The sequence below is a fragment of the Nymphalis io genome, chromosome 28, assembly GCF_905147045.1.
Source record: "Nymphalis io chromosome 28, ilAglIoxx1.1, whole genome shotgun sequence".
In the NCBI taxonomy this organism is placed as follows: domain Eukaryota; kingdom Metazoa; phylum Arthropoda; class Insecta; order Lepidoptera; family Nymphalidae; genus Nymphalis; species Nymphalis io.
In genome coordinates this window covers 2140208-2161611 of record NC_065915.1, presented here as the reverse complement: position 1 = coordinate 2161611, position 21404 = coordinate 2140208, and the positions used below count along the sequence as shown (strand labels likewise).

Sequence of the window (21404 nt, the reverse complement as noted above, 5' to 3'; positions counted from 1 at the left end):
CATGTGATGTTGACGCTTTACTCATTCACGTTGACAATTATAGCACTAGCTTTCGGCCGCGTGTGAGGGGGCAAGTTGTATAAGCTATCTCTTTTTCTCGTCTAAATCCGTTCAGTAATTTTTACGTGAGACTTAACTATCCTCAAAAACTTTCGCGTTTATATTATGATTTCAATGACATGAGTAAAAATATTTAAATATTATTTTAACATATTCTAACAGCTCTCCTATATTATGCACTACAAACAGTTCTTGGTTAATATATATTTATATATAATATAGAACTGTTCCTAACTACTTGTATCCAATTTAATTTTACTTCCGAAGTTCCGATCATTTCGCTGACATTAAATATTCACGCCATGAATGCATAATTAATGTCGTAGACTATTTTAGACCTCTACCAATGACGTCATGACATTTCAAGGTAGAAGTTGTTTATTTACCTTTACTCCTGTCAGTGGATATATAAAAATAAGTAGCTTTTTGTTATTGTAGGTACGGATGATGATGGACCATTAACCAACCCTTGTAGGTAGAATACACGAGTGGGTGGTACCCAGAACGGCTTATACAAAGCCCTACCACCATTGAGGCCTGACAATAATACATAATACTCGGCATTAGCTAATTTTACAAATTATTTGAATAGTCTTATCTGACCAGGATTAAATATGGTGTGATGGGTTACGCTCTAAATAATATAGCAATGGGACATTTACTTTTTTATCAATATTGTTATTAAAACTTAACATGTCTGTCAAAATTGCTTAAACAAAGTTGCAATATTTTTATTTTTATTACATATATTGAACATTATTTTTATGTTTTGTCTCAATTTTTAATATGCGAGAAAAGGACGGCATATAGACATGATTTACAAACGCAATCAATTATTGTGTAATAAATATTATTTTAATCTACAACTATATTACAGGAACCATTTTGTTACATTCTAATGTGTTCTATTTTTAATTTTAATTACAGATTAAATTCAACTACATTTTTGACAGATTTGTTTTTTTCTATTTTGACAATTAAGTCAAGGTATTATAAGAGACGGTTATCGTTTATGTATTTTTTTTATATTCCGTCACTAATATTTTCATTTTAAATACAATAATAATGAATACTAGTTTAATTTTCATTATAAACTTCACAATAACTCTATTTCAAAAATAATTTAACAATAAAAATAAACACAACAAGATTCTTCTTAAAAAAAAAGATACTTTAAAGAATCTAGTATTCGAAATTCAAATAGCATATTTTTTAATCATTTAAAACAAATCAGGTTGTACAGTAGCTGGAACGGCCAAGTTCATATTAACAACAAGCCAGGAAATCGTCACTACGTCACAATTATCGTGTTTACGTCACACTGATTTCCTCTTCTTCATCACTCTCCGTCACTGTACTGTGGTTATATAACCCTTGGGCCATAAGTTGCATGGCTAGCGGGTTTCTTTGTCCAGTTGCCTTCTTAATCTTGGCTCGCTTGTTCTGAAACCAGATCTTGATCTGGGCCTCTGCGAGACCAAGTTCTCCAGCGAGGGCTTGTCTCCGACGCTCGGTTAGGTAGCGGTTTTCAGCGAACTCGTGCTGTGGACAATAGATGCTATTAGCTGAAGTTTTATATTTATACAAACGTCAAGACTTGAAGAGGATATGACTAATATGCGATAAGACAATTTTATATATCTATATAGGTTAGTTTATATAATGCCCAATAAAACCCTTAAGAAAATAATAATTTTAAATATATAATTATTCTACCGCAAAACAGCAGTATTTGGTATTGTTGTGTTCCGGTTTGAAGGGTGAGTGAGCCAGTGTAATTACAGGCACAAGGGACATAAAATCTTAGTTCCCAAGGTTGGTGGCGCATTCGTGATGTAAGCGATGGTTAACATTTCTTACAATGCCAATGTCTAAGGGCGTTTGGTGACCACTTACCATCAGGTGGCCCATATGCTCGTAAGCCTTCCTATTCTATAAAAAAAAAAAAGTCGGAATTTGATGATGATACTCTACATACACGGGGGCTAGTAAGTAATACCTTCTGTAGTTTTCACTGCATTTCTTGTATATACGTTTAAAATATATATAAAAAGAAATAATATTCTTTAAATATGTAGTAAGAATCTTGGTACTCAGTATAGTTCTTCCTCAATTTTCTGCTTAAAGGATATTTTTACGATGTCAACCGCCGGCTCAAAGTTTAGACTGATATGTATATAATGAGTTATCCGTACTCAGGTCAATGAACTCACCTTTAATCTAGCGAGCTGTGCAGCACTGAACGCAGTTCGCGGTCTCTTCTCTTCTGGGTGCGTCTTCTTCTTTACTCTTCTACTTCTAGGACCTGATGACAATGAAACATTTTTTATATTAACAATTTAATTAATTTAATTCAATTAAACGTAAACCTATCACCGGTGCAATTAAGATTCTAATGAATATAACCGGCAAGATTTTAAGTAGTTACTAGTTTTTACTAATTAAATACATATATTACAAATATATAATAAAAATATAATACATAAGATTATTTATCAGATCAAAGATATGAGACATTTTTGAAATAAAAGCCAAATAACGCATTAATATTACTGTACTCATTTTAGTAAAACTCGCCATGAAGATTTTCTTGCAAAATAAAATAGAGTACCAGAAAATAATAAACAAATATTTGCCGACAAAGTCACGATCAAACACGAAAATATAAGAAATGCTTATTAAAACAAACTCAAACCACTTAAAAATTAAATTTCCGTTAAAATTTAAAAATGGAAGTCAAATAAACGATGTTTAATTAGCGGTCATTATCTACTACAAAATGGCGTCTATCCGAAAACAGAATAACCATTTATGTTGTATAATTACGATAAAATAACGGAAAACATTGTTTAATACACATTATTTCGTGTTGCCAATGAATAAAATAATTTTATATTATACAGAAATACATTTTCGATCATAGATTTTGAAACTTGACATATTTTGTAACATTTTACAATCAGAAGTACTTTTTTAAAACGATTATTGACTAAAGTCATAATAAAATATCATGTTTAAGTCCGCCCTACACGTAGAACCGCTTAATTATGTATAATTATGATAATTGTTAATACCAAAGTAGAATGCACTAGTTTTTTTTTTTTCAAACATAGTGCTAAGTTCTTAAAGATAACATACAAATAAATGTAATATAAATGATTTGCTTTTGATTAAATCTGTTAATGCTAGCTATAAATATACATATAAAAACTAATTAAGTTTTACAATAAAAATCCTTATCGCGAATAGTGGTTACGTTTCAAATTAATTACCATAATTTAATTGAGTTGTTATAACAATATACTTAATACTACGTTTTATTACAAGCTTAAACCATTGCTTAAAATTAAAAAAAAAATTACGAAAAATTATATGAAATTATATGATATTTTCATTACACGAATGTAATAAAACTGAAATGATTTTAATCACAAAACGTTACAATTTAAATACGGTAGCATGAAAGAGTTTTTTTTAATAATTAATACATATATTCAACCTCATTTCGTTAACGTAAGTGTTATAGTCCCATGCGTGTGGGAGTAGCTTATATTTGAACACTAAATTTTATTTTATCTGCGGCGAAGGATCGCAGTTTAGCGTGCGAGTGTACTCGTAATAAATCTTTACGCGGGAACCCCTATCAGCGGAGGAACAGGCTATAAACACTTTTGCGCTTTCCTGTACAGTCAGATAAAGGTAGATTGAAGATGCGCTGGTATCGATTTTATTTTGCTATAGAATTGATAAATTTAATTTGAAATGGAACTGCCTTTATTCCAAATTTAAAATTGCAATTTGTGTGATGTTTTTAATTCTTCACATCATTCGGTTGACACGTATCGTTGACTTTATGAAGTGAATCTACCTAACATGCTACAATGACCTTTACATTAATTACATCAAGACTCGAATTGCCGTGAAATTGATTTGACTTATTACGTTTTAAGACTAAACAATTTTATTAGCGACACATTTAACGCTTCTGAATTTTACTACGCAGTTTTACGATTCAAATTCGCTTGGGGAAAATCTTTTGAAATGGAAACGATGTATATTTAATGAATTCTGAGTTTTATTGCTTTAAGAATAGAACAGGAAATGGTGTAAACACAAATCTTTTAGAGTTTGAAAAATGGAACGAGCGCGTGATAAACGATGATAGAAATTAAGTTTTATCGCATTCAAATAAGGTTTATTTTTGTGTGTTAGCGTGTGTATGTTTCAGGGCCGTTCATCACCCGATAAAAGCGGGCAGTTAGTTTTTTTATTCGGCTTTTTAATTAAACAAACTCTTGAAATAAAGGATTTTCCGTAACGAGGCGTAATGTTTCTGGACGCGGAAAAATATTGCTTTCCGAGCGTTCTTTAACCGTTTAAATACCTTTGACTTTATTTTAAAACGTTCTATTTTTAAATTCACAATTGTACATACATTGATAAGAATTAACCATGTAAAAAAATATTCGAAATTTTAAATTGAAATAGAATATATTCTGAAAGTTTTTTTTATGTTTATAATTATTATAAAATCTATGGACCTTCTGTTAGAAAATATATTATTTTTGTTTTTAAAAAGTAGGTTATATTACTATCTAGGTTATTAAATTCCCCCTACTTTACATTTTGTTAAGTTAAAGCAATAACACTTAGTGGTTAAAAATAAAAATGCACTGACAAATTGTGTAAGTTTACATATTAACATACCATCCCTGCTCGTTAGTGTAATGGCGACAATTTATAGGGATGTCCTTGTGGTTGTTACCCTATAACCCCTTAAATTTGGTTTGTTTTATATTTATTGTCGATTTTAAGCGAAAAATTTTACACAGTCATTATTTTATTTTTATAGAATAACAGATTTTCAACTTTGCCAAACAAACTAAATTAAAAAAAAAAAAATGTTTTTACTATATATATAGGTACATGAAAGTCATTAATTTATTTGGAATAATAGATTTACACGTAAGTCATTAAAAACGTATTATATAAAAAAATTGACATTTCAATTTTCTTTATAAATGTAATAAGTAATTGTTGTAATTAAGTCATTAAGTATATAATTACACCCAGCTACCGATCTTTCAACGTACTATTGTTACCACTTACAACAGATGTATTTAATAAATTCCACTCTTCTATATATATACATATATAAAAAAACCTTCACAGTTGTGTCCGTTCATTATAATTTTTTTTATAAAATAGATAGCCGGACGTGCAAGTGGACCCCCTGATGGTAAATGGTCAACATCGCCCATAGACATTGGCGTTGTAAGAACTATAAACAGGTCCTTATATCCTGAATGCGCCACCAACCTTGGGAACTAAGATGTTATGTCCCTTGTGCCTGTAATTACATTGGCACTCACCCTTCAAACCGGAACACAATAATACCAAGTATTACTGTTTGCCTATACGGACTTGCACTTGGGGCTTACTTGGTAGCAAGTAACGTATTAAGCGAACATAAGAATACTTTTTTAAGCAAACGAAAATTACTGAACAGATTTGATGAAACGTTTCACAGTGATAGACAACATTATGGAGAAATACTCTTGTATCTCTGGTACTTAATGAAATTTTTAAAATTATTTAAATTTTTTATGTACAAAATAATTATATATGTGATTTTGTTGATTACTGTCTTCTTTTATTTCAATTTTTTTTATTGGTAACACAAAAGTTCAATAGCTACGAAACATATTAAAAATATAACGATACTGGAATGTCTAGTCTAAGGTTGAATATTAATAATTTAAATGATATAAATGAGACGATAAACTATTTAATAATATAACAACGCAAAAATTTATTAATAAAACTATAATTACGTTTAACTGTGCAAAACAAAACAATATTCCGTGCAAACATTTAATTATTTTGAAAGAATTTAAACAACAAAGTTCACTAAATATAGTTAATTGTCATAATCATATAATAAAACTATAAAGTTTGTTTGTGTGTTACTCATTATAGATTAAGGCCATTTTTAACGGAAACAATTACTAGTCTTGGAGATATTTCAGTGCAAGCGTTTGTGAGCAAACATACATTATACATGGCTGTGTATTTATAATATCCCATGTATAATATCTACATACAACAAATTTATTTTATTAAATACTAGAATAATTATTTATTTTAAAAGCGAACAAAGACACGGTTAAACACATTGTATAGCAATGATTATGACGTCACAATTCGTTGAAATAATTCATTCTCTCGGCTCGATAATTGTTCGCCATTTTGACGTTAAATAACAAAATGGCGTTATTCCAAGTAAGACATAAATGTTAAATTACATTCAAGTCACATAGCTTTGGTGGTGTTATTTTGAAAAATCTTAAAATATGTTAAAAATCTTGTCTTATTTTGGAGAGATATTTAAAAGGAGTGCATTATGTATGGAATGATCTTATGTTGAAGTGAAGTGTTTTTATGTCTATTTAATTTTAATTCGTAAATTTCTATACGGTGTACAGTGTTATTTAAAGATTATTATTAAGTACTTAAATAAATATCATTAAAAAAAAGAACAAAATATTCTTCTATACCATAGCTATTCTATAAATTTCTCTGTTCTTAGGATAAAAAAAAAATCTTTGAACATTCACGCATTTGTAACTATTGAAGTACATTGATTTTATGGAGTTAGGAAATACAGAGGTAATAATGGACACGGTATTATTATTTTTATTAATAAAAGAGCTTATTATTATTTTTAAATACATTTTTCTAATAAGTAAATTTTTCATTGCTACACTTTAATTATTATTACTGTCCTTAATTCACATTATGAAATATTTCTGACTTACAACTCCATTTATTTTTATGAACTTTGTCAACAATTAATGTGTTTAAAGAATTTTAAATGCGATCTTAAACAGTTTAAGCCTTTTTTTGTAATAATTTAAAAAAAGTGTAATAATATAAAATACCGCATCCATCGTTAACACCTCCATGAATTCTATTACATATTCACTGCGTGTTACGAATGTTTTCACACATTCCAAAATAGACCTTAACAGAACGATTTAAGATTTAGTCTTGCTTAAGCATGCTTTCAATAAACGAAAAATCGTTCTATTTTCAAACTTGTACTTTTGTTTTAAGAATCACTTTTCAATACATTTAAGGACTTAATTTTATATCTATCAACAAATAAAAATCCACTTTAAGGCAGCGCTATAAGGTTTAGTTTTGTACATTTTAGAACAGTTTAATATGGTAAAGATTAATATACTAATATAGACTCTATTCTTTTAAAGATAAAGCTGTATTTCCTTTGAACTGGTTAAGTCCATGAAATTGATTTTTCTTTAAAGCAGGGGTATGATGATAGGGTGTGTTACGTAATAGGCACAATATTGTAGATTAAAAAAACAGGTGTAAAAGCTTTTTCGTGGTTTTTATTACAAGTTTTTTTTTATTTAAAAATAGAATCAGTAGGTTTTTATTTCAAATACAAGTATAATGTTTTAACGATTAGAAACCATTTTTTTTAAATGTTGCAACGAATATTCGTATAGGACCAAAAAGCCGATTATTCAGCCAAACTGTTCAGCCAAATTGCAAATTACTGTTTTGTTTTTAAACAGTATTTCAAATACGTCGAATATCGAAAATAATCGTTTTAAATTTAATTCTTATAGGGTTAATCAAAAACAAAAAATATTATTTTGTATATAAATATACTTATTACCAAAAATCACAGATTAAATAAAACTAATAATACCAAACAAAGAAACGGTCATAAAATTCACATAATTAAATGAAAAAAAAATAAAAATGAAAAAGTAAATTAATCACGAGTAATCAAGTCACGAACAGACAGATATACATTTATATATCCATTATCCTTAAAATGGCATCAAGGAAATTTACATTCACCAAAATCGGTTCAACATTAGTGATGTGCAACAATGCCGCGCTATTAACGTTGATTTTGTCGAAACAACGTTACTTACTCGACTTTATCTGTTAACAAATTCTTAAACGATATTGATAAAAAAAAAACACAATCTTTTTTTAAATTTTATTTATAGGTAAGAAGACTGGCAAGTCTTAAAGTAAATCGTTACATAATGAAACGTTGCAAGCTGTTAGATATAGAAAAGTGTGACTCTCAGCAATCTCAATAAAAAAAGATTACACAAAGACGGACAAAGTATATATATACACACATTTGAGTATTTAAGCGTTATTACTCACGTAGAGACGAAATGATCGTATTAAAGTATAGAATGTTGGATTATAAAAAAATAGCAAGACAGTTTGAGATCAAGTTATTAACGAATGCTTTAAGAGAAAAACCGTAAAACTTGGTGGCCGGTTCCCGGTAGGTGGGATAGTGGTGGGCTCTGTCGATAGATTGCGTTACATTTATCGATAGTAACGTGCCTTTATTGAAATTAGCTTTTAAATATGTTTGATATAAAATTTAGTAAATTATTATTTATTTAAATAATTCTTTGGTATGTAACAAATTCTTAATATTCTTAAGGTTTTTTTATATATGTAAGTAATGTATACTGATGTTATAAATGCGACAGCAACTCTGTTGCGCTTTTACGGTTAAGCCACTGAACTGCCTGAACCCCTATAAAGGGTTATATATACTACTTCTTTTACCTAACACCAGTCACTCCCAAATGAAAAGTAATCATTATTGATTACTGTAACAGTCTGTGAATGTCCCACTGCTGGGCTGAAGGCCTCCTCTCTCTTTTTGAGGAAAGGGTTTGGAGCTTATTCCACGCTGCTCCAGTGCAGGTTGGTGGAAGATTAATGATTGATTTAATTACATTATTGATTGATTTGATTTAATTCAATTTTTATTTTGATTTAATTAATTTTACTTTAATTTGGTATTATAATTTAATTCGAATTAATTTAATATTATTTATAATATGTAAAATATTATTATTGTAATTTTTGTCTTTTTACTATTTATTGCCTTGTATTTATTATCTCTGTTTATTCGAAATAAATGATTTTATTATTATTATTATATAATTAAGTAAGCTTAGTCTAGTTATGTTAAATAATATAAAACATAGATACTTTAGTATAAAGTATATAATTAATTGACGTATGTTAAGATTTAAGCTAACTTTTTGTACATGATAACTTCTGGCTGATATTTATATAGAAAGAGTTTCGCCAATGAGATGCCAATCTTTACTAATATTATAAACGCGAAAATGAGTCTGTTTGTTTGTTAAGCTTTCACGTGTTAAATACTCAACCGATCATCGTGATTTTGCATACACGTTAGAGTTACACAGGGCACCTAACACCTATCCCTCACCGTCACACGCGGGCGAAGCCGTGTGCTGAAACTTATCTAGATCATCTTAATTTCATATCTAATAAATCATACAAATTGTATTAAAACTAGACTTTTCTTTTTGACGCTGGAAAAACGCGTTACACGTTTCCCCCAAGGGAACAGTGGTGGGGTATGTGGGGTTCACCGGTGTCCAGGGCGCCGAGTGCGCCCCGAACATCGGAATACCCACTAAAAAATCAGCGGTACTCTTTCCGTCTTAAGTAGGAGCGCCACGGGATCGCTTTCGCATGCTACCGTGATGCTCTGACGAAAACTAGACTTGCCAAGCAACAAGCAATAGAAAAGCTCATCAGTTTTTTTAACATAAAACATCACTTCTATCGACTCGATAAACTAGTGACGTATATACAGTTACAACAAGGAATTTTCTAATTATTACAATAATTCCCAACGGAAACGTTTAATTAGGTAAAATTCCCAAGACTCGAATACTTAATACATGGAATATGTTATATTTTTGCTTTAATTCAGCAAACGAACGCATTGCATGCATTCTATTCAAATGGCGCGGCCGTATTTGGTGTTGATTATAGTAATTAGTGTATAATTAGTCGATTACGGTGAACCGATTTTACAATACGGATTTATTTGATTTACGCTCGGCTAATTGGTTGGAAAATTAAAAAAAAAAATGTAACAAGAACTCTACATCGTGATTGCGTTTTAATCTTATGTTTGTAAATGGCTACGAGTACCACAGTATGTAGTGAACACATCGTTTAAATATGTGCAATAATTATTTTAAATTAATTATGTATTAAATTTTATCGACAATTCAATCAATACGTATCCCGTCCCTACGTTTCTCAAAAGCAGTCGTCACAGTAGCCAGAAATGATCACACCAATTAAATACATCGAAATGCTTGTATATGAGTACGGTTAGCAGAAAAGGTTTATTTACAGACATTACAAGTAGGTATTTTATGGTATCGATTCCAATTTAAAATTAAAAAAAATATAGATAATAAGTGACATTGAACTATAAATATCCAGGCACCCTCCACCTTAGTCAGTATCTACACTTTCCATTACGAGTGATAACAGTCAAGCGCTTGCCTATATATTAAAAAAAAAATCCAACACCGATTTCAAACGTAACCAGTTAGTTATATTATAAAAAATAAACAAAAAACTTTATATTAACGTCGAATCCGTTAAGATAATATCGGGAAATGTTTATTCCTGTCAGTACAAAATGGCGTCGAATTCTTAATATAGCATGATTACATAATAACTACATATAAGTAAGACTTCTAATAGCCGGCATCAACATAATTAAGTACGTTTTACTTTCCTTTTTTATCTATCTTTAAATATCTTTATATTTTGTCTATATATAATTTATCGTTTTAGTAATCAAATTTTATGTCTAACTAATTTTCCATGTAAAATACTCGATATATGTTAAGCTTTTACTTGGTAGGGCACAAGATTTTGGGTAGGTCCCGCTCTTCAGATATTCTACCTCCAAAGACCAATACTTTTTATTGTTGTATGTGTGAATCGTGAAAGTGTAACTACAGGCACAAGGGACATACATCTTGGTTCCAAAGGTTGGTGGCGCATTGGCGATGTAAGCGATGTTTTATTTCTTACAATGCTAATGTCATTTTTGCATGTCACGGTTACCTTAAGTATGGCAACTTTTACCCTTAGACCTATTAGTTTGTAATTATTAATGTATGTCATGTTGGCGTATGTCATCCTAGAGAAATAAATGGATGCTAAAGTTTATCGGCGGTGGTGATCTCTTATACCCTAAGCTCACACCCTTTAAACATACACAATCGTACTTAGTATTATTGTCCAACGGTAAAATAACTGTTGAGTGAGTAGTACACACACATACGCACATACACCCACACAGATATTTGTCCATCAATATAGATAGATACAGATAACATCTACTTAAAGATAAAAAAATATTCCAATCCTTTACTTACTATAAATATTTAATGTTTGTATTTGAACCATTTTTTTTTTTGACATTAAGAATAATGTTGCTATACCGATTAATATATGAGTTTATAAGTTTTATTTGTTACATTGTTTACATATATAAAATTTTGTCCGTCTGACTGTATTCGGACAGACGGAATGGGTGATCTGTTGACGTCTTCATCTCTTAAAGTTTTTTTGTCTCGTCCGTGACATCGTCACACCTGCTCCGTCGATGCCATGGTTTTCAAGCTTACGATAAGCAATTAGAACTTTAAACGTTTTAACATAAAAAAAATACGTGGAAATTAATTTAAAAAAGTATTTAATTACAGTTTAAAAAATTATTATAATTGATCGTTATTATTATTTGGTATGCAAGGGTCTTTTTATAATAGGTAGGTGGTTTTATACTATAGATAGGCCGCCTGATGGTAAGTGTACAACACCATTAACAGACATTGGCACCGTGAGAAATATTCAATACATCACCAATAACCCACCAACTGCTCACTGCGAGCAAATCAACATTATTTTGTTAGGTTTTAGATTTAAAATAAAAGCCAATTTCATATATAAATTATAAAATATGTACATTTATATATACATATATTAAGCAACCTTAAAGTAAAAATTACGTATTAAAATTTAAATACAATTACCACAGATAAAAAATAATTACGTTTAATAACACGGGGCGTGTCAACGAACAAGATGGCTGACTACGTAAATAAATTTAATGTCAAATTTATGACAACTCAACACGGACGTGTGATTGTATCTTATTATACTTCACCTATAAATTTTAAGGGGGTGATTTGTTAAACAATGCTGTCTTCTTCTTTCGAATGTCAACTCGATAAAGACAGAAAGAGAGAACTGAGATTATTAGTATTTAATATAGAACGAAATTCTTATTGGATATATTTAAAAAAGAAGTAGTGACTAAGGATGTCCTACCACAAAACAGTCATATTGCTATTCTCATTTGAATAGTGAGTGAGCCAGTGTAATTATAGGTACAAGGATCATATCTTAGACCCCATTGTTGCCAGCGCATTAAATGCTAATATCAATGGGAAGGGGACAGTTTACCATACCATATTTACATCACAGTCTATTAATAAAAAATAAAAATAAAACTTGACATATTGAAGTTTAAAAGCAAAAACGCAATAAAGTAATATCTTAATAAGCTATATCAATATGTATTTATTATATTATTTTATGTGTATATGTTACGTTTTAAAACCAAAATCCACTATATCGATATTGGTGAAACTGTTTTTATAATATATATCATAACATAACCCAGACAGCGATTAATTTAAAAAAAACTTTTCAGTATACAGGTTACATATATGACGAGGTCCTGATCGATTTTGTCCACGGCAGCCAGCTCAAGTTTGACTAACCAACTGTACAGTAAGTAGTATAATGCACAAGGGTGTGCGCAAACACAGTTGCACTCCGAGGCGCGGGACTTCCAACTTACAAGCTCCGGGCTCTTGAGATTCTTCGACAGAAAAACCCAAAAAAAAATTATCGGTCTGACCTGGGGCTCGAACCCAGGACTTCGGGACCTGCGGCGTTATATCTAGGCATACGGTTACAGATAAAACACTGTCATAACCAACATAGTTACGAATAAAAGCTGGTATCTTAATATGTTAACAAGAATTAAAATAGTTACGAAGCTAATAGAACGATGGCATTTCTGTTATTTATTTCTGTTCAAAGCCTTCCTCAACTTATCGCTTTAACAAACTTGGCTAATAACATGTTTACTCTGTAATTATAAATTTAATACCGTTATAATTGAATTGAAAACAAACAAACGTACGATTATTATATTATCTGTTAAGTTAGACGTATGAATAATATCTTTGTCTATATTAAAAAAAAACACGAAATAAATTGAACAAGAATTTAAGTTCAATAAATCTTTTCGTGTGTTAATTAAGAAATTATTGAATAGAAGAACATTAAAGCTATTTAAATATTTTAATATTTAATTATCTGTGGCAATTGTGGAAACTATTAGTAAATATTTACATATTAATTAACAATTTATTTTTAATAAGCATAACATTTCATACACAAGTGTGCAAAGTCCTTATAAAAAAACTTGTTCGTCTTTAGCGAACGAGTTTTGAAAGTGATCATTTAAAATTGGAACGGAATAAAACGTAATTATATTGTCATTGGTTATCTTTTTAATCTGCGATATGACATCTGTGGGAGGCGGCTGTTAGTATGAATGAAGTATTCTTTTTATTAACGAAAGTTACACAAGGAGTTTTATTTAAAAAAGTTTCTTATACTTTCATGGATAGCGTGAACAGGTTTTTTTATTTGTTATTTTTTATTAATAACTAGTAAATTACTTTATTGAAATATAAAATTTAATTATGAATGTGTGACATGTTGGCTAAATACCAATTTTCATAACTGTATCTTAAAAATGAAGGTTTTACATACAAACTTTCATCGTCTTTATATACTAACTTAGGTAACTTAACCTGCTGTGTAAAAAACCGTATGCTAATTTTCATGGTGCTAGCCCCCGTTGTTATTTGTTATATATAGAAAATGATTTTAATTAATAATTGACGGGCCGGTTGGCGTGGTTAATAGACATTTGCCTTTCACGCCGACGGTTGTGGGTTCTATTTCCACCCAGGACAGACATTTGTGTGAATGAACATGTCTGTTTGTCCTGAGTCTGGGGGTAATTATCTATATAAGTATGTATTTACAAAAAAAAAGTAGTATATGTAGTATATCAGTTGTCTGCTTTCCATAGTACAAGCTTTGCTTAGTTTGGGATCAGATGGACGTGTGTGAATAATGTCCCAGGATATATAAAATAAGTGGTTTTTTTTTAATCCAGTTAGATACAACTGAATATTAATGTACTTAATTTGTTATTCATCTGACGTTTGAACGAAGTCACAGTGAAAGAAAAATTCGTAAGGATTCTTGCTTATATGTCCACAGATACATACGCCTACTCATATTGAGATGGCATAGTGGAATATGCTCCTATGTAAGGGCGATATAAGACATACAACAAATATAGATTCTAATAAGAATGTTCTTTCGAAGATAATTCGCTTAAATAGGTTTTAATAATATACCAAAATATATATAGACAGATGCATAAAATGTCATACTAATATATAATGTACGGAAGGTAATATAATACGTAATACATACAAACGGTACTTCAAACGAAATAAAAATAATATTTTATTAATACATAATGTTTTTCTCACTTGTCATGTCTTGTCAAGTTGACAGCTGTCAATAAGGCGCCAACGCCATCTTGGATTAGTACAGGCTTAACATTTTTTTTAACATATTTTCCTAATATAGTATTAGGACAATATCCAGACAAGATATACTATCCTATTTAAAAGTCTAGTGAGTCTTTTTACAGACACAAGAGTCTGATTATAATAAAAATCTTAAAAGTTTTTAATCTTTATAGAAGAAGATTCTGCTTAGAATTGAATGTTAAATTGGATGATAAATATTTTTTATATGCCTCTTGGTATTGTGGCTTAAGTCGATTTTAATGCTGCCAAAAAAATAATTGTTATTTAAACTTGGCGGTTTGAAGGGTGAGTGAGTCAGTGTAATAACAGGCGCAAAGGACATAACATCTTAGTTTCCAAAGTTGCCGGCGCATTGGTGATTGGTCAATGTCACTTGTCATCATTAGCTTGTCTGTTTACCTATTTTAAATAAATAAATTAAAAAAAAAAAACATTTGTATGTGAAGTGTCATCTATCATATTATGCGTTTGACAATTGCTAATCAAAATATTAACGTTCACAACTTGGCAAAATAATTAATACAATATAATATCGTTTACACAAAATTAAAACGAATTCGAATGAAATTTTTCTGAAGGTTCAATTAAAATTGATAAACACCTTTTGTAACCAAGATGGCGGAATATGAAATATCAATGATGCTATCAGTCCGTTTTGTTTTTTTTTTCGCTGACATTTTATAGTCGCGTTCAAAATAATAGATAACAATCAACGACATGCCAGTTAACGCGGTATACTTTCGTAATTGAATTTAACTTGAATCAACAAATTTTGAAAGGTGAAGTTTTATAGAATCGATTATTATTGCTCTCTTATTATTCATTATATTCTCCACAGTCCTTTGTGTGTGTTTTTTTTTTAATTTCGCTCCCTTAATTGAACTCTAAAATATAATACTTAATTACAAAAAAGCTCACACGCTACCACTAAAGACCCTTTCATACAGCACAATAAATTAAAACCTAACCATTTAAATGGACCTAGTATCAATAAGAAGCACTACAAATAAAGCACACATAAAAATATATTCAAACATAGAATAAATGTTAACGAGGAACGTTACAATTCTTACATCTTCCATAAATAAAAAAAAAAACGGATTTAAATATACTTAGTATGAAGAAGAAATGCTGCAATATCACTTCAACAATTTAAAAAAAATTTAAGACTATCAATTTAAACAGAACCAGCGTTAAAAACAGAACGCTATGAATAAAACACATTTGTCACAAAAAAAAAACAATTTAAATATGGAACTAGAGTTAATAATTACTAAGAAGAAACTCTGTAAGAGAAGCACCTTTCACACATTCAAAAAAAAAAAGGAACAAACCTTAAACGGGACGCTTCTAGAACATTCTAAACTGAAAATAATATTATATATCGAACTAGTAAAAGAAAACCTTAAAACAGCTGATCAGACACAGCCATAGTGTATTGAGATGTAATTATTCATATGAATTAAAGATTATTTTATAAGTTAAACAGGTCCGATACTTTGTCGTCACGCGTATAATTTAAAACGCCTTGAACCCCTGTATAATTCAATGTATAATACGTACATTAAATCGTTTTTATTGAATATATATTTTACTATGTTGCAATGATACAGTTAGGTAAGCTTTGTACCTTTTTTCTGAGCTGGTAACACCTAACATTCATCGTCATATTACGTCCGAGTGTTTGTGATTAGCTACATGGTAAGCAGGTACCGTCCACTGATCAAGTTTTCTACCGCCAGATAGCAATGCAATTAAGGGAGCGAAATGAAAAAAAAAAACACACAAAGGACTGTATTGTTGTGTTTGAAGAGTAACTACAGGCATAAGGGACATATCAGTTCCCAATGTCGGTGACACTTGTAACATGCCAATGTCTATGGTGGGATCGCTTGCCATCGCGTGACCGATTTGCAAGCCTTTTCTAAATTAAAAACCTATGTCCAGTATCAGACGAATCATTTACAAAATTTGTGAGAAGACGGTAAACAAGATAGTAACACGATATGGTAGCCTTACTTTAAGCTAAGAGATAACTTTACATTTATAAGCGTACCACTTGGTGGTACCATATAGTTCCCCACTAAGTTCAACTGGCACAAAACAAGATGTAGACAAAATAATAAATTTGCAATCCAAAAACATAGATTTTAATGTTGCATGAATTCAAAGAACTATAAGACACAAACGGAAGGACGTTTGTGGACACAAGACAATATAACAAAAAAAAAATTGTCACCGCGGTAAAGATAAGTTTCAGTATCCAATTGCACAGCAAACATAGTAGAGGTTTGCGTGCGCAAACAGACTGTTCAAACTACCATATGGCAAGCTTATCATGATCGGAGGAATCTATTTCACAGTTAATAAACATTCAGAGATATGTGTGGCGCCAAACTTAACTTGGGAAATATTGTTTTTTTTTTACTAGATAAATAACCTCAATCACAGGTCACTAAATCCATTTTGTGATATCAATGTAAGGGCTCTGGCCCTTGGTAGAGAGATTGCCTTCAGTGCCCTTTGGTAAACGCTTTCATTTTTCATAAATTGCATTTTAGTTCTTGTTTATTTATTTATTTAATAGGAACACTAACAATATACATATTAAAAGGTAGCATACATTACATAAAAAAAAAACATATTCACAAAGTATCGCGTTAACATAAAATAAAATAAATAATAAAAATTATTGACCTATGCTTTCTTTGTTAACACAATATGAAAAAAATAACAAAAAAAAACGAACAACAGGATCTAAACGCACTATTGTGACGATGGACTCGCTGACAAAAAGTAATCCATGAGCTTTTTTTATGTTATATAAATAATAATTACCATATTATTAAAAATCAAAATGCTATGTGTATCCTAGGAAATAGCTATTGACATTTTTGCGCCATTTTCTCAGAGTTCCTGTACGCTCATCCCAGGTGACAAGCTTACAGATATATCTAATGCCAATTTAAATTACCATACCGTCAAATGTTCCTATAACATATTTGTATAATCAATCAATATACCTCCTAAATAGTTTTGTGGATATACTAATTATATTTATTATTATATCATATGGATTATTACTAAAAACACGGATTTAAATCTGGCTAAATTGTGTTATAAAACACGTTTTTTTTTTTCACGAGTCATGACAACCGACGGCTTCACTCTTACAGCTTAAAAGCAAAGGTTGAAAAGCAATGTACTTACTATATTAACTTGTATAAATAAATCGAATGAAAGCAAAAATATATATAATATGTTATATTTATTAAGTTTTAGAAGATGTATTAATATTTACAGAAGCATATTAAAAAAAATGTAATGACAAATTCAATTATTGTTTTTCGAATAAACTATACATTATAATTTTCGGTACCATCATAATCATTATCGTAAGCCACAGCTTTGGTAAAGTAACCACAGGCTCAAAAAGCCGCGAAGCGAATTCGCGGGTTTTTTTACGTGATTTCTTGTTTTTTTTTTTTGTGTCTCAATTTCAGTGCTACGGCGTCATCTTATTATTCCCAAAGTGTGTCATTAAAAAAAACCTTACATTTGTTTACTTAACTTTCTAATTTGATTTTAGTGAAAGTTAAAATCTATTATTGTTAACTTATCTTTTAGCATATTTAAAATAGACTGAAAACAAATACTGTCCATCATAACTTATAATAGTTTTAATACGAAACAATGAAACATAATTTTATTATTAATAATTATCTAATAAGTAAATTTAATTGAATAATGTTTTTATTAAAATAGATTTTTGAATATTCAAGCGATACCACCGCTTTGAAATATGGACTCTATCAAGAAGAACCGGCAAGTAACTTTTCGCCCTTTTTTTTTAAATAGAAAGTATAAATTCCATATAAAATCCAGCAAACATTGTATTCACGCATTTTTGTCAGATATATATTCAGAAACAGAGTATTAGGCTTTACTAATAAGATTATTTTTTATAACTAATCGAAGCCTGCACAGTGGCAACTCAAGTATAGACTGCGGGACTTTATTATAATTGCGTACACCTAGCCCTGAAAACGTTTGATTAAGTTTATTACGACGGAAGCTTGAAATGATTATTTTATTTTTATTTCTAGTATCAAATTGTTAATAAATTATTAAAAAGTAGAAAAAACACAAACGATATATTTTTTATTCACGTTTATTATTGTAAAAAGTATAATTTTTGTTGATTTGATATGATTTGTTTTAATCCAATGAAACAAATAATAACATAAAATATTCTAATAAGACTCGCTTTGAAAATAACTCGTTTTTTATTTTTTCTAACATTTTTTACCCCCTATATGCGAACAAGTACAATTTCATATACATGATTTATGAACGAAAAAACTGTATCGTAATTTGCTCAGGCAATTATGCAAGATAAGACCTACAACTTCATTAGTCTTTAATAAATACATAATTATCAGGGTTGTGGATTGAGAATATTGATCAAAGGTCGCTGGTTTGACTCCGTGTTACGCATAGTGTGAATGTTTAGGAAATTTGTATTTTTTTATTCATTAGTCTGTATAATAGCCCACTCACCATAAGAATATCTACAGCTGTTTGGAGGTGATTGGCATGGCTATTTCATGTTAAAGAATCAATAATTTCCGGTTTTCATAATTTGTAAACATATATATATATATTTTTTTTTTTTATAGAATAGGAAGGCGGACGAGCATATGGGCCACCTGATGGTAAGTGGTCACCAACGCTCTTAGACATTGGCATTGTAAGAAATGTCAACCATCGCTTACATATCCAATGCGCCACCAACCTTGGGAACTAAGATTTTATGTCCCTTGTGCCTGTAATTACACTGGCTCACTCACCCTTCAAACCGGAACACAACAATATCAAGTATTGCTGTTTTGCGGTAGAATATCTGATGAGTGGGTGGTACCTACCCAGACGAGCTTGCACAAAGCCCTACCACCAGTAAGATATACCACCAGTATATGAGATATTACGAATTACACTGGCTCACTCGTTATGTATAACGGTGAATAAAACTGTATAAGTATGTTTATATTTTTAAATATTTAGCTGATGTTATTTATATTGAATATATTTAGCTGATTTAATAAAAATTTAAATGAATGATTTTATTTTAACAAATTAAGCGATAAATCAAACTTTATAATCAATTATAATATTTTAGTATTCGTTGAAACTCGTTCTAATAAAAATTGAAATGAATATCGATATATTTAAAATAAAAACTAAGCAATTATAAAAATAACTGCAGCTTTTAATAGAAATTGTAAGTTTAGTATGTACTCAGTACCTAATATATTATTGTATGTACAGTACATACGTTGCGTGTTACTCAAAATAAATAACATAACAGGACCAACGCTATTTTTATTTTTTCTATCAGAGCAAAATAACGATCATATTAGAATAGAAACAGTGTGACTAAAGGCGTAATAACATTATGCCAAAGAAAAAAGAAAAACAAAACAACACATTGACACATTGACGCTCTAATTTATATAAAAAAAAAACAAATGTCAAAAATACTCACCAGAACTAGGTCTATCGCTGTATCTAGTGCAGTACACCCAGGCAGGCCATAAGTTTGCGTTTCCTTGTGACGTCTGACTGTTTGTATCTGTACTCCCACACGTGGACAAAGCACCGCTAGACGTCGACGAGACCATAGAACTAGCAGAGTCTGGCCTCTTTTGTACCTCCATACTCTTTGATACCTCCTTCTCTTTTTGAATTTCGCCGATGTTCGAAACCGTCTGACGTAAGCCGCCGAGCGGCGGCAGCGCGCCAAAATCATCCTTCGATTTCAAATATTCAAAATTGAATTTCGAATACTCTTTCGATAGATCATACGGTTTGTAGAGAATGCTGTGATTCGGTCCAACGGCTTTCGGGCCCTCGATTTTGTTAGTTTTTCGAATCGCGTTCAAACCGAATTCGGGATGAAGGATGTTGCTGATTGAAAACGCTATCGAGGCTGGCGGCTGTTGACGGTTTCGTTTGTCCGGATCGAACCTGTCAGCTGGTAGAACCGGTTTGACGTCCGGCGTATCAGGTCTGTAGTAGTTTTGGTATTCCATCTCGTTTTGATTATGATCTGGACTCGGAGGCGGTGAATTTGGTTGGACTTTGACGACAGTCATGTTCGATCTATCAAATCTCGAATCGATCGTAGTACAGGTGTACTGACTCGGTGAACAATAGCTCATGTTATCAGGGTTGGCGTGCGGTGCCGGAACTCTTCCAGTAACCGGACCGGGGCTGTTCGCCTGATTCGGACTGCAACGATCTTCAAACGCCATCACAATATCAAAATCACGGAACGATTGTTATTGATACGCAATGTCAGACGCGTTTGTATCGCATTAATATTAATGGATCATGACTTCTTAATCGCACTGTTTTTAAAATTCGAACCGTGACAGCCGCTGTCAGATTGAAATGTCAAATTTTGACGCGACAATGCGCTCGCGGCGGCGGCCACCGGACGACTGCGCCCCACGCGCCTCACAAAAGACACGCCCTAGAACAAACAAGATTTCCATCCCTTCCACATTGCATTTGTAGGCGTCACCGTGCTGCATTGCGCGACGGAAAACATGTTCTATCTTTTTCGCTCGGTTGCGAATGTTCTGCGGTTAGAGAGGGAGGGAATAACGACAATTGATTTAACCTGATTGTGTATTTAGTTGTAAA

At 30.8% G+C, this 21404-nt stretch overlaps 1 protein-coding gene across 1 annotated transcript; it reads right to left on the bottom strand.

The window, feature by feature from the left end:
- Nucleotides 1-1276: 1276 nt before the first annotated feature.
- LOC126779107 (segmentation polarity homeobox protein engrailed-like) lies at nucleotides 1277-21180 on the bottom strand. Its single transcript, XM_050502949.1, has 3 exons — nucleotides 20242-21180; nucleotides 2274-2365; nucleotides 1277-1602 (listed from the first exon to the last, which is right to left on the bottom strand). Exons 1-3 carry the CDS (start codon nucleotides 21008-21010, stop codon nucleotides 1372-1374), a joined length of 1092 nt encoding a protein of 363 aa, XP_050358906.1. The 5' UTR covers nucleotides 21011-21180; the 3' UTR covers nucleotides 1277-1371.
- Nucleotides 21181-21404: the final 224 nt, after the last annotated feature.